General features: G+C 49.7%; 1 protein-coding gene across 1 annotated transcript; it reads right to left on the bottom strand.

The window, feature by feature from the left end:
* Positions 1 to 1,959: 1,959 nt before the first annotated feature.
* LOC127684063 (carcinoembryonic antigen-related cell adhesion molecule 15) lies at positions 1,960 to 5,840 on the bottom strand. Its single transcript, XM_052181022.1, has 3 exons — positions 5,789 to 5,840; positions 3,219 to 3,578; positions 1,960 to 2,243 (listed from the first exon to the last, which is right to left on the bottom strand). The coding sequence occupies exons 1-3, from the start codon at positions 5,832 to 5,834 to the stop codon at positions 1,960 to 1,962; spliced, it is 690 nt and encodes a 229-aa protein (XP_052036982.1). The 5' UTR covers positions 5,835 to 5,840.
* Between the last annotated feature and the right edge of the window lie 8,573 nt (positions 5,841 to 14,413).

Raw genomic sequence — 14,413 nt, 5'->3', positions numbered from 1 at the left:
GCTCCACCAGAAGAATTGGAGTTTGTATTTAAGCAGTGACTTTGATGGGCTGGAGAGACAGCTGATTAAGGCTTTGTGACTTCTAGCTGAAGGACATAGCAGGCAGAGGTGGTTGGGCGGTGCGGCCACACATAGCCCATGATGAGGTCTCAAATTATCTTCCTTTGGTGTCTACGGTCCAGACCCACTGTGTTGGTGTCAGAGCAGGCCCAGGATGAAGCCATCAATGATTTCCACAGTTCAGAAGGTGTTCCCTGTTTGACTAGATGTGCTCCAGTGTTAAGGAGGAGTATAGAGGTCGCAACAGCCATCTAAGTCATTCAGAAGACAAGCAAAGGCTGGCACCGTAAGAGTGCCCAAGTCAGGCTGGAGAGAGAGCTCGGTGATTAAGAACATTGGCTGCTCTACCAGAGGACCCTGGTTCAATTCCCAGCACCCATAAGGCAATTTATAACTGTCTTTAATCCAGATCTAGGGGATCTAGGGGATCTGCCCCAACACAGACATACGTACAGGCAAAACACCAATGAACATAAAGAGAAAAAAGAAAAGAAAAGAAAAGAAAAGAGTTCCCAAGCCTGCAGTAGAGGCAGGAGGAAGGGCCTTAGGAAGTTGGTTTTTGACAAGGAATTGTTATTTTCTTTTAGCTAGATTAACTTTATAATATGAGAGATTGAAATTACTGAAATCAGAAGTGAAACTGAAGATACTGCTACACATGCTTCAGAATAACAAGAATTCAGTGGTTAATAAAATGTAGTGTGTGTCTGCGTATGTGTATGTATGCGTCTGTGTGTGTGTGTGTGTGTGTGTCTGTGTGTGTGTGTCTGTGTGTGTCTGTGTTTGTGTGTCTGTGTGTGTGTCTGCGTGTGTGTCTGTGTTTGTGTGTCTGTGTGTGTCTGTGTGTGTGTGTGTGTACCATAGATGTAATAGTAAAATGTCAAGGTCAAAAATATAGTGTCTGCAGATGGCATGAACTAGTTCATAGAGAACGCTACACGTCTGACATGTTTTCAGGACTGATGATCAAACTGGGCACCCCCACACCCACCCACCCACCCACACTCACATCTACCCACCCACCACTCACCCACCCCCACCCCAGCAAATGAACAGACTCTAATGAGTTGGATTTGTCTGTGATGATATTAACCATACACAATTGTTTTTGTTACATGCACAGGAACAGAAGCAGAATGATAATTGCCTGAGGCCGTGAACAGAAAGGTTTAAACGGGGCTTGGAAGCAGACCATGGTGACAGTCACACCACAACACAACTGTGCTTCTTCATGCCATTCAACTGTGGCAGCCAAAATGATTAAAATCTTATGTGTGTACTTTAGCAAACTGAAAACTGTTAAGATAAAAAACAGCATCTTGTGCAAGGTCGCACTGGAAAAAATGCTAGGCTCTGGACAAGAAGTTCAGTACGTGGGGCCTTTGTGTCCATGGATTTTACATCTGGGCATCAAACAATATACAGATGAAAACTGTTCACATATCTACGGTGAAACATGTCCAGTCCAATGCCCTACCAGTATTCCAACTTCAAGCAGATAGATGGGGTCTAGACACCAGGCTTAGGCACCAGGGAGGATGTGAGCTGGTGGGAAGGCGTGAGTAGCTCTACGCGAGCACAGCAGCTTTTAACGGGGGACTTTGAGCACCCACAGCTTTTCGTGAGCCTGAGGCATCTGAGCGGTTCCCTCTGGATCCCGAGGGGAGGTCCACACGTGATTTAGAACCTGGGCCCTCCTTTGCAATTCCGTTCCTATACTGAGGTCTTATTTTAAAGTCATTGTCCTCCTGGACCTGTGTTTTATTTGGGGATTGCAGGTGTATGTCACCATGCTGTCTCTCTTGTCTGCCATGATAATTTTCTCCTTATAACTTTCATAAACTGTACACACTAGGGACATAAAGACCGCAGCGCTCCCGTAGAGGAAGAGAGGAACCATTAGCCGAAAGCCAACACCATGAGCAGTGGGTTAGTCTTCTTGGAACTGAAGGAGTTGGACACCTCGCACTGGTAGACCCCTGCGTCTGCTCTCCAGACAGGAGATATGGTGAGCTCGCGCTTTTCAGGTGACAGCGTGATCCTCTCCGTGATATTCAGGGGCTTGTAATTGAAGAACCAACTGATGTCCACTCCAGTGTCAGGCGACACGCAGGTGAGAACTGAGGCACTCTTCCTTTTCAGTCTGGTGTGATTGAGCAGGAGGTAGGGCTTTGCCACAATCTCTGTGTGTGAACAGAAGAGAGAAAATGAGAGATTCGTCTCCAGAGATCTCAGCCAGCTCCGCCATGCTCCAGCGCACCTAATACAACCTTTACATGGGGATCTGGAGCTGAGGGTACAGTCAGCGTCTTGTGCTTGTGATGGCCACCCATGGCCTGTGCCATCCTAATTCAGCCACTGTGTCCCCTGGGTCTCTGTTTCCCTATACTAGGACACACGGTAAATGATCATGACCATGTCTGGGAGTTAACCTTGAATAAGACCAAGAACCTGGCCTGGGAACAGGGGAGCTGTCCAAATCAGAGGGGTCTATGTTACCATTTGTGCAGCTGTGAGAGCTCCCTGGGATGGGCCCGTGATGATAAGCTGTTCCCATGAGACCCTGCAGACCCATGAGAACATCTGGCTGCCGGCCTGGGTACCCGGGCAGCCCTGCTCTCCACGCTCAGTCTCACCAGGAGACCCAGCTTACATGCGGCTGTCATGGCGGTCGGCCGGCTGCTTACACAAGGCAACAAAGCTTCGTCCTACCTCAGCTCTGACAGAAGGTCCTGCTCCAGCCCTGAAGAGGAGGTCCCCAGGGTCACCTGGATAAAGTCTGGGACAAGGTCTGGAGCCAGGGCTTCCTGCTGCTCACTTCTGTGTGAGAATCCCGCGGTTTCCTAACCCATGCCTTGTTGGAGTTCCTCGGGGTCTACCTCAGGACCATGTTCACGGTGAGAGCTCTGTAGGTGTTGGCTGAGTCTAATGCCCTTAGCTGAGTTACCCTCTGCATGCCCTGCTCTCTCCATGATGTACTTGGTGATGGAGTTTGAGTAATGCGTCATTTAATTCCCTCATGTGTGTCTTGTATTCATGTTTAAACCCCATCGAGGGGACGCAGAGCAGAGGGGCAGTAGGGTCAGGGCAGCACTGTGGTCCCTGTGTGGTAAGCAGGATGAGCCCTCCAAGCCCCCACAGGTCTCAGAGTCACTTACTGTATACTTGGAGATGGACATATGTTATTTCCTGTTGATCGTGTGCTTTAAAGGTTTTTAGAGTGTAGAATCCTGTGTCTTCCTGGGTGACGGCCCGGAGCATCATGGAAGTATCCTTAAAGATTTCTTCCCGGCCGCTGACTTTCTTTCCAAGTTGAAGTGAATCGCTGGACTTTTTGTAGTGTGCAATTGTAAAATTTTCATTTGCATCCTTCCCTTTGTACCAGGAAAAGGAGAGGAGGTTCTCTTCCTGGTCAGGAACATAGAGGAGAACCTTTGCCCCTTCCGCAGCTGAGAAGCGCATTTCTTTAGATGCTGGCAGTGCTGCAGCTGGCAAGTTCCGGAGGATTAAAAGTGACGCTGGAAGAGAGAGAGAGAGAGAGAGAGAGAGAGAGAGAATCACCATCAGTCCCTCTGTGTCCTGGGCAGGTGAGTCTAAACAGCCTCATAAGAGAGGACAAAAGTCAGACTGGGTGTTTGGGCGCAGGTGTGCCCACACACTTGGTGCACAAAGTCTGTTCACTCGATGCCCCTGAAGCCCTGCCCTCTGCTCAAGCCCCTCTCCTCCCGTGTCTGCATGTCTGTCCACTCACTGCGCTCATATCTCTGCTCCCAGTCTAGAATACATTTGGGGTTGGGGATGCCTTCCCTGACCTCATTCTCTTAGAGACCCTGGGTTATCACCATCTAGTGTTGTTACTTTGTTCCGTGTTTGCAGTCATCCCCCGGCCGGCCGGCCGCACCTTCTAGAGGAGCCCTTGCTCTTTCCAGTGCTATGGAAGCAGGACTTTGTGAGCCCAGGGGTTGGGCTGCTCTTCCCGGGAGGCCCAATGCTGGGGACAGGCTCGGACACCAGCTAAGGAAGGAACGAGTGACCAAGACATGGGTATCTGTGGATCTGTTTACAGCAGACTGGGGCTAATGACAGTGTTGCAGTTGTCTGTCACATGTTCTTGAAAGAGAGTGAAAGCAAGCTCAAGAGTGGGGCAGAGAAATGTCACAAAGTATAAAAACACTTCCGGATCAGACCCACTGTGAGCAGACAAGGTCCAAAATGCTGGGCTCTGGCCTTTTCCGGACTCCTGGCTGCAATTTGTAAGACATAGGGAATAAGAGCACTTTCATCTAGGCATAAGCACAGGCCAGGGCAGCTGTGCAGGGGCCTTGTGAGTCCGGCCTCCTAAGAGAAAGCATTCGTCACACATGGGGATTTTAGACATAGCAGGAGTTCTCTCTGATTTGAGCTTTGGTCTTAAAACAAGGAATAACATTTTCCTTCGCTATAGAATTTTGCTGTGAGGAGACAAAGAATGAATCTCTCCACACACATAGTGTGTGTTCTGATCTTCCCCAGTGTGTGTGTGTGTGTGTGTGTGTGTGTGTGTGTGTGTGTGTGTGAAGTTGTCAGCAGATAACTATCTCCCACAGCTGCCCGGCTGGGCTCCCTGGAGCTGTGTGAAGAGGGGAACAGCCTGTCTCAGTTCCTAAAACAACGTCCTTCCTAGGTGTCCCGATTCCTGAGAGTGACAGGCACCTAGGAACACGCAACCCCCAGCCTCACAGGGTTAAGGCATCCCCTGCTCACCCACCAACAGCCCCCTCCTCCGCAGCTTCCCCTCAGTTCCCAGTGCGAGCTCCTGCTTCCCCTTCCCAAGCACACACACCCATCCTCTCCAGCACTGAATAAATCCTGCAGCCTCAAAGAGAGACCCTTGCCTGAGGCCTGGGTCGCAGCTCCCTTCTCTCTTCCCATCAAGAGAATCTCTCCAGGGCCTCCTCCTTCTTTGTCCCAACATTTGCTCTGTGCCCTGCTGCCAGCTCTCCCTCCTCACAGGGAGGAGCCTTCCAGGCCCTCTGCAGAGTCCCAGGCCCTTCTCCCTCATCCCTGCATCCCCCTTACCTGCCTTTCCTGAGTCAGAAGACCCAGCACAGCCCCGCCCCTGCCCCTGCGCTCCCTCCCAAGCACACCCCACAGCTCAGCATCAAGGCCCTGACCCCCATGCCAGAGCCCCTGATGGGCACAAACACAGGAGCCTGGATCTGACCTTGGTCATTCCCTGTCGGTCCTCTGTGGACTGTGCCCATGGGAAAACCCCCGTGACCATGGCCACTCCTGTGAGGACTCCCAACAGTCAGGGCACAGCCATGTACCCTGTGGGCACTGGTGAGTGACTTTAAATAAAGAAGGACCTGGGGATGGAGAGATGACTCAACGGTTAAGAGCACTGACTGTTCTTCTGAAGGTCCTGAGTTCAAATCCCAGCAACCACATGGTGGCTCACAACCATCTGTAATGAGATCTAATGCCCTCTTCTGGAGTGTCTGAAGACAGCTACAGTGTACTTACAAATAATAATAAATAAATCTTAAAAAAAAAAAAAACAAAAAAAAAAAACAAAGAAAGACCTGGCTTTTCCTCTCTGAAGACCCCTCGTTCCCTGAGAGCATCCATCCCCCTGAGCAGCCTGGGTCCCTCCCTGTGTCCTCTCCTCTCAGCCTGAAGCAGAGCGTCCTCCCAGGGACCTTCCTGTCAGAGCATCCTCCCCACACAGCTCCAGGACTGGCCTCACCTGTGAGCAGCAGCCCTTTGCAGAGAAGCAGAGAAGGGGACTCCATGGTCCCTGCTCCCCTGTGCTATCCTGGTGTCCACCCTGTGGGTCCCTCCCTCTTATTTCTCCTGTCCCTACCCCAGGGGCATCTCCCAGAGTCACATGGGCTGTGTGCAGGGATTCTGCCCAAGGCCATGATCTGTGTCAGCTCTTCCTGCTGGGGGTCTGTCCCTCCTTCCTTCCTCTCCCCCACCCCCACCTGTCTTTAAACCCATTCTTTAAGGTTTACTCCTTTGCTTGAGACAAGGTTTCATTATGTAGCCCAGGCTGTCCTAGAACTTACCATGTAGCCCAGACCTCAAACTCACAGAACTCTGCCTGCCTCTGCCTCCCGAGTGCTGGGATTAAAGGCAGGCTCCACTATGCCCAGCTAAAGTTTATTTGTTTAATATTTGTTTAATATGATGTTTAAATTCCTGCAGATATACAAATAAATCGTGACTGGTGGTTTTCCACCTATCCTTGCATTGTTTCTAAAACCCATTCTAACCCATCGTTTTAATTATCCTGAGGTTCTAGCTTTGAAGTTTCCCCACTTCCCCCATACACACATTCTGATGTCCTAGAGGGCCTGCCCCTCTCTACAGCTCTCGCACATGGACATGATCCCTTGGTCCGGAAGTGAGCCCTGGCTAGCCCAGCCATAGGGCAGGTGTCCTATCCAAACCCAATGTTCTCACTGCGCATGATGAAAATGACCCAGCACCCCACCTTCTCTGCAACAGTATTCTTTGCTTGCTTGTTTTAAATATTTTTTTTTGATTTGTTCTTTTCGAGACAGGGTTTCTCTGTATAGCTCTGGCTGTCCTGGAACTCACTCTGTAGACCAGGCTGGCCTCCAACTCAGAAATCCACCTGCCTCTGCCTCCCAGAGTGCTGGGATTACAGGAGTGCGCCACCACTGCCCAGCTTTGTTTTTAATTTTTAACATTTCTTTTGTTGTTGTTTGTTTGCTTTTTTGTTGTTCTTTGTTTTTTGACTTTTTTTTTTCCGAGACAGGGTTTCTCTGTATAGCCCTGGCTGTCCTGGAACTCACTCTGTAGAACAGGCTGGCCTCCAACTCAGAAATCCACCCGCCTCTGCCTCCCAGAATGCTGGGATCACAGGCATGCGCCACCACCGCCTGGTGCTTGTTTTTAATTTTACAGCCCAGCATCTCTCTGAAATCCAGACCTCAAGCTCCACCCAATCCCTAAGTTCATGTGAGTTCTAGCCGTGCAGGTCTCCAGGGTCACACTGGGAAGTCTTGGTGGAGGCCCAAGTTGGCAGCCCCCACTTCTTCCTGCGTGATAAGTAGCCAGCTGTAAGTTCATTTGTCTTGGAGCAGGTGACAGGCAGGGGACAGGCAGGGGACAGGCAGGGAGGGGATGGAAGATGGCTGCCCCAAAGACGCCTGCTTCCTGGCTTGGGCTTTGTCACCACCGTTGACCATCTTAAGTGAATAACAGTAGGGACATGACCACTCCAAGGGATGGCTGAGGAGAAGGTTTTCATGTAGACATGAGGAATGGCACGGCCAGAGGAACTGGAAAAGTCCAGGGCAGGGAGAGAAAATAGTAGATGAGCTCTGAGCCATAGCTGTTAGCTGTGGGCCCATAGCTCTGAGGAGAGAGGGGAAGAGACGGCCAGGAGGACAGAGAGAGCCAAGCGCCCCCAAAACCTCTGCAAAGGGAAAACCTGGGCAAGAGATGCTAACCTCGGAAACTGGAGAGGTTTAGGGTAGGAGTGGGGCTGAGAGGAGTCGGTCCCTGGCTTCATGGGCTTTGTGTGTTAAATAGACACTACAATTAGCTGTTTGTGCTAAGTTTCTTTGGGACCTAAGAATAAGCCCTCAAAAAGGTTGCAGAGCTCGGAATGTCCAAAGGTGCTTTCACACCACACACACCACACATGTGCGCATGTGTGCACACTCACTCACACTCACACACACTCACACACACTCACACACACTCACACACACTCACTCACACTCACACACACACTCACACACACTCACACACTCTCACACATACTCACATACACTCACATACACTCACACACACACTCACACACACTCATACACTCACACACACACTCACACACTCACACACACTCTCACACACACTCACATACACTCACACACACACATGTGCACACATACGTATGCAAATGCATGCACCACAAAACAAACAAAACCCCACAACTTCCTGAGATGCTCTCCTGCGCGCTCACCTATGATAGGGTCATTCAGTGGTGACCATGAGTCCAGGCCCTGCCCTCAAGACATGAGGAAGCTTACTAAGAGACCGGAAAGAGTCAGTGTAGCTGGGGGTCTGAGGAGCCTAGAGTGGGCTCTCTGACTCAGCCTATGCGTGTCTGAAGGGAGACAGGAGAGCAGTGGTGTGTGGCCAAGAATTTTCTCCTTTGGCTACCATGAAATTTAAGCCCAAGTAGCCCTTTGGTTTATCACAGTTAATTATTCATTCACATTTATTGATTTACATTTATTTTTTAATGTTGGCTGAGCCTAGTAAGTCTGGAAGTCATTATTGATTCCCTTTACACTGGTCCCCAATGCAGGAGTCCTCCTGCCTTAGACTCCTAAGTGCAGAGACTGTACACATGCAGAAGTCAGTGAGCATACAGGTCAGGGGGCGGAAGTCCATGCCTTTAGTGCCAGCACGGGAGAGGCAGAGGCAGGTGGACATCTGTGAGTTTGAAGCCAGCCTGGTCTACAGAACAAGTTCTAGGACAGCCAAAGGTACACAAAGACACCCTATCAAGAAAAGCAAAAACTGCAACAACAGCAACAACAAAAAAATGAAAATCAAAACCAAACTAGAGCTGAAGAGCACTGACTGCTCATCCAAAGGTCCTGAGTTCAAATCCCAGCAACCACATGGTGGCTCACAACCATCTGTAATGATATCTGACGCCTGGTGTGTCTGAAAGACAGCGACAGTGCACTCATACATAAAATAAATAAATCTTTAAAAAAACAAACTAAGTGTATTTAGATGCCAAAGTTGCTACATAGTATCTGTGTAGCATTGATTTATAAAACCTCCAGGATCAGGAGTATTTTTACTCTGTCTAACTTAAAAACAAAAAACAAAGCGAGGAGTAGTGGCACACACCTTTTCTCCCAGCACTTGAGAGGCAGGAGCAAGCAGATCTCTATGTGCTCAAGGCAGCTTGGTTAACATAGTGACACTCTGTCTCAATAAAATAAAGTTTAAAGAGTAAAGTAAAATAAAAAATATGAAAAACCTTGTTAACTGCTTTAGAATGGTCCCAATTACAATATTTCTCCTTTGATTTTGCTTGCTTGAGCACACTCTCCGGTTGCCCGTTGGGCTGGCATCGTATGCAGCTGAGGATGGATGGCCTGTGCCCTCTGGCCCTCACGCCTCCAGCTCCCCAGCGCTAGGATGACAGGGAGGTGCAGTACTTCTGGATGATGCTGTGCCGGAGTCTGACCCAGAGCACACGAGGCAAGCACTCTGCCTGCTACACCCAGTGTAGACTTAGATCAGAGAGCGAGGCCCAAGCCGGCATCACAGGGAGCTCAAGGACTCTCTGCGACCGTCCACGGGAAGATGGACACGCATCCCATTTCCAGGATTCGGGTTACTTCCTTCTGTGGACACGGGATGTCACACACTGCTGACCCAACTGTTTCTGAAACATGTCCTGGAACGGAAATCAGATCAGTGATAGCGGTGATCATAGATAAGTTTCCATCCATGCTCATCCTGCTTTTAGTCCCTTCCCAGCCCTGGGAGACAGTTAACATCTGCCTGCTGCATGTGACTTCTACCTTCAGGGCACCTGAAGGATCAGCTGGGTTTCAGTGTCAGAACCGTCACATAGAGAGGCCAGGGGCTCCCTCTGGTACTGACAGACAGACCCAAGCCTGGACTCCACAGAGCGTGCTAGCAAGCACTCTGCCTGCTACCCAGCATCCTTAGCCCAGTGTCACACACTGCTGACACAACTGCTCTTGGGCTCCTGAACTGAACTCTGCCTGGGAAGAGCCTGAGCTCAGAGGAAGACAGCAGAACTGAGAGCACAGCAGGGAGCACGGGAGCAGGGCTGAACTGGAAGCTGTTCTCCACGGAGGGAGGACTGAGGAGGCAGCAGAGACCTGGAAATGCCCCTGTCTTCTTCCCTTTCTCCCTCCCTTACTCTCTTCCAACAAATGTCACCCTCTGAGGGATTAATTCCCTCATGTGAAAGAGGTATTATTTCAAAGGGTGGGGCTGAGGGGTACTACTTCCTCCGGTGAGGTAAAACTCTTGAGAATCTGAGGATTCCAAATTCTCAGCTTCAACAGGGTCCTCCCACACATCCCCATCCCAAGTTATAGGATCCCATTCTTTGCCAATCAATGCCCTTACTTTAACTGCTGACACCCTCTGGGGCTGAGATTTGAATTTCTGCTATAATTCAGCCAACCTTATCTTGAGAGCTTCCGTTTGATTTCCTGCAACTCGAGCTCTATGGCTGCTGGAGGGAAGATTGTCTTAGAGGGCGCGCTCGCGTCTGGAGCCTGCTCCATTTTATCACACAGCCCATTGTTTCTGTTCATCAGTTTGTCCAGAGATACTAAGAGACACTAAGGCTCAGCAAAATAATTTTTCTTGTTTTCTCCCAAACTGTAGAAAAATTTTCAGACCGCGTCACCTAATTCATTGCCAGTTACAATTGTTGGATCAAGATAATCAAATCATTAGCTTCTTTAAGTTTGAAATATAGTTTCCACCACGGGCCTTCAACATTCCCGGAGCTCCCAAGAGAGAGCGTGTCTGGAGAGGTTTCAGTAGTTGAAGGGGCTGGCAAATTATTAACCCAATTCCAGATTCTTAAAAGATTCATCCTTATACTTCTGCTCCTCTAGAATCACTCCTGGTACCTGTATTAGTCAGGGTTCTCTAGAGTCCTAGAACTATGGAATGTCTCTCTATGTTGAGGGAATTTATTGTGATGATTTACAGCCTGTAGTCCAGCTAACCCAACCACGGGCAGCTGTGGATGAGAAGTCCAAGAATCGAGTATTCGCTCTATCCCACGGGGCTAGTTGTTTCAGCTGGTCTTCTGTGGAGGTAGGTTCCAACAGATGTGCTGGCAAGCAAATGCAAATAGGTGAGAAGAGCGAACCTTCCTTCTTCCAATGCCCTTATGTGGGTCTCCAGCGGGTGTGGCCCAGGTTAGAGGTGTGCACCACCATGCATGGGTCTGGGACTTGCTTTGTCCCAGGCTGAACTGGAACTCAGAGATCTCCTTGCCTCAGTCTCTTGGGATTAAAGGCGTGTACTACCTTGCCTGGGCCTAAGTTTTTCATGGCCACTATGCCTCAAGACCTGGATCACAGATGAGTCCTCCAACTCTGGATTGTAGTTCACTCCAGAGATAGTCAAGTTGACAACCAGGAATTCCAAAGCCCCAGGTCTAATGGGCTGTAACACCATTGAGAACATTTAGAAGTGAAGTCAGGAGCCGGGCGTGGTGGCGCACGCCTGTAATCCCAGCACTTGGGAGGCAGAGGCAGGCGGATTTCTAAGTACTAGGCCAGCCTGGTCTACAGAGTGAGTTCCAGGACTGCCAGGGCTACACAGAGAAACCCTGTCTCGAAAAACAAAAACAAACAAACAAACACACACACACACACACACATACACACAAAAGAAGTGAAGTTGGGTTTATCAGAACCACGGGAAAACAGAGATCAAGGGAGAAAGTCAAGAGCCAGGGTCTGGAGAGGAGGAGCCGGGGCAGGCTGTGGCCCTCCAAGGACTGTGAGAGAGCCTGGGTCTCAGGGCGGCCAGAGAATGGTGGCCATGCTGCTTCCTTCAGCTAGTCAGATGACTGCCTGCCGCACTCCCATGCTCAGTTCAGCACACACTGTTCAAGACGCAGGGCCCCATCTTTCCACCCAAGACTAACATCTCAATATTTTCGCATTTCCAGCCTTGTGTTTTGCCTGCTGGATTCTTCTTACTTCTGTAGAATTCCTACCAGTCAGTGCCTCTCACGTTGTTGAGGAGGAAATATTTCCTCTATATGACTCTAGTCCCCCAGAGAATTCTCAAGTCTTGTCCTGGCACAAAGGGGTTGCTGTGGCATCGGCCACGAGCATGGGTGGCCTGTAACTGCCACTCACCTCTGTAGGCTGAGCCTAGCCATGGAGGTAGAGAAGGAATGACAACTCCAGAAGGTCCCTGTCATTACAGAGCGGCGCCCAAAACCACGCTGGATTCCACACACTACAAAGTTTAGGTACATATGTTGAGCACAAACTGATGCATATCGGTTCAGCCATGTACACAGTAAGTGATTCTCCATGACCTCTGGGTGCTGGGTGAGTTAATTCTAATTTATACACTCGGTACAGTCATGACTGATCTGTGTCCATCTCCTTCTTCGTTTTTTTTTTTAAAGATTTATTTATTATATGTAAGTACACTGTAGCTGTCTTCAAACACAGCAGAAGAGGGACTCAGATCTTGTTACAGATGGTGGTGAGCCACCAGTGGTTGCTGGGATTTGAACTCAGGACCTTCAGAAGAGCAGTCAGTGTTCTTAACCGCTGAGCCATCTCTCCAGCCCTATCTCCTTCTGTATTGTGTCTCCAGATGGGTGATTGAGCATTCCCTGCAGGACACGTATGGCAGAGACAAACCGCTAAAGCGTAAATTTTGAGTATTTTTAGAGACTCAGTTGTGTCATGTGATATTTTTCTGGAAACTGTCTTATGAGAGAATGTTTTTGCTGAGGCAGATGTGTGGGAGGATTTATTCTCTGAAGCAGATACGTGGTGTTTTTCTGGAAGCTGCCTGGAATAAAGGCATGTGATGTTTTGCTAGAGTGGACACTTGAAAGAACACATGATGTTTGGAAGGGGTCTGACTACGTCCCACTGGGCAGTGACGACGCTGTGTGGCCTTGGTTCACCTTGTCGCTCTCTGCTGGCCATTGTTGGGCATTGCTGATTCATGAGTGGTGTTTGCAGTGGGTTGAGCTACTGCTGCTGATTCATGGGACCTGAACTGCCGGTATCCTGACAACCCAGATCAGATTCTATCCAAAGAACTATTTCTAAACAGGTCTACTTCTGGTCGGTGGTGGTCTAGAAGGGAGGTTAAAGCATTTAAGAACCATTACAAATAATAGGTTTTGAAAAATACAAGCCTGCAAACTGCAGTGGATTCCAACCCTTCACCCGACTCCAGCCTGCAGGGAGGAAGAGCTTTGGTCAGAAACTCAATCCAAGGCCCCCAGACAGAGCTTAAATCCTAAGGGTCTCACCGTGCACAGGGCGCTGAGAGAGTCTGTGGATGTCAGGCAGGGCATGGCTGAGGAAGATGTGACATCGTCCAGGAAGCCTTGGCTTCACAGCTTGTCCCAGACTGGACCCCAGGTGACCCTGGTTAGATTCTCTCCAAGGTTGGCGTTGGCTTCCTGTTAGAGCTTAGAGGGCACACGCCTTTATTTGGTGCTGAAGTCTTCATAGGCTGTGAAACCAGCTGTGCACTGCAAGGACAGCCACGTTTAAGTGTGAGTCCCCAAGGTATCTCCTTCTGAAACAGCATGATGACCGTAGCTGGACAGGTGCTAGGATCTTAGACAACAGTCCTTGTGGGTGTATAAGATGTCACAGGTTGTCCTGGGTTCCCAAGTGGAGGAATAGAAGACACAGGTCCTAGGGAATTCAGCCTGAGTTATTCTCTCCAGCAACTAAATGGCTACTAATTCTGCTGGTGTGGACAGCTCCCAGATATGCCTGCAGTTTCCCCAGTGTTCACTAGGGGGCGCATCAGGACACGGCACACACGGACACACACACACACACACACACACACACACACACCACTCAGAAAAGTATTTGCCTGAGCTATCAATTTATCTTGCAGTCTCGCTTCCATTATTGTCTCAGATGACCAGGAGGCCCTCCCACAGGTCCGTGTGACCTCATGGCTTCAACGCGGTGATGTTCCTAGGACCTGCGCAATTCCTTCTCTGCTGGTGTCTTCCATGAGGAAAGACAGGGTGACCATAGGAGAATGGCCTGCACATAAAGGACAGGCTTCCTAGACAGGGGAGGAGGACGTGGGCTGACCACATGCACAGCTCAGCCAATGAGGGACTCTCTGAGAACCTCCATAGTAAGATGGAGCCACAACCCCCTTATAGGAATGAGTGTCACCGGGCAATGGTGAGGCACGCCTTTAATCCCAGCACTTGGGAGGCAGAGGCAGGCAGATTTCTGAGTTCAAGGCCAGCCTGGTCTACAGAGTGAGTTCCAGGACAGCCAGGGCTACACAGAGAAACCCTGTCTCGGGGATGGGGGGGAAAATGAATGAGTGTCCCCTCCCTTACACCCTGACTGCAAAACCCAGACACAGCTCCCTTAGACTCTGCCTGGACTGAAAACCCTGACTGGTGACTCTTCCCTGGTCCCAGCAGGTGGCTCCATGCTGTCTCATGATTTGTGTCTGTCACCTTTCTGCTGGGGGTAAATACCGCCTTCCCAGAGCTTTTTTTGCTTTTTGTTTTTTTGTTTGTTTGTTTTTGTTTTTGTTTTTTCGAGACAGGGTTTCTCTGTGT

The sequence above is a fragment of the Apodemus sylvaticus genome, chromosome 1 (assembly GCF_947179515.1).
Source record: "Apodemus sylvaticus chromosome 1, mApoSyl1.1, whole genome shotgun sequence".
Taxonomy (NCBI): Eukaryota; Metazoa; Chordata; class Mammalia; order Rodentia; family Muridae; genus Apodemus; species Apodemus sylvaticus.
The sequence above is the reverse complement of the archived record's forward strand: the minus strand, read 5'-3'. Positions and strand labels throughout refer to the sequence as shown.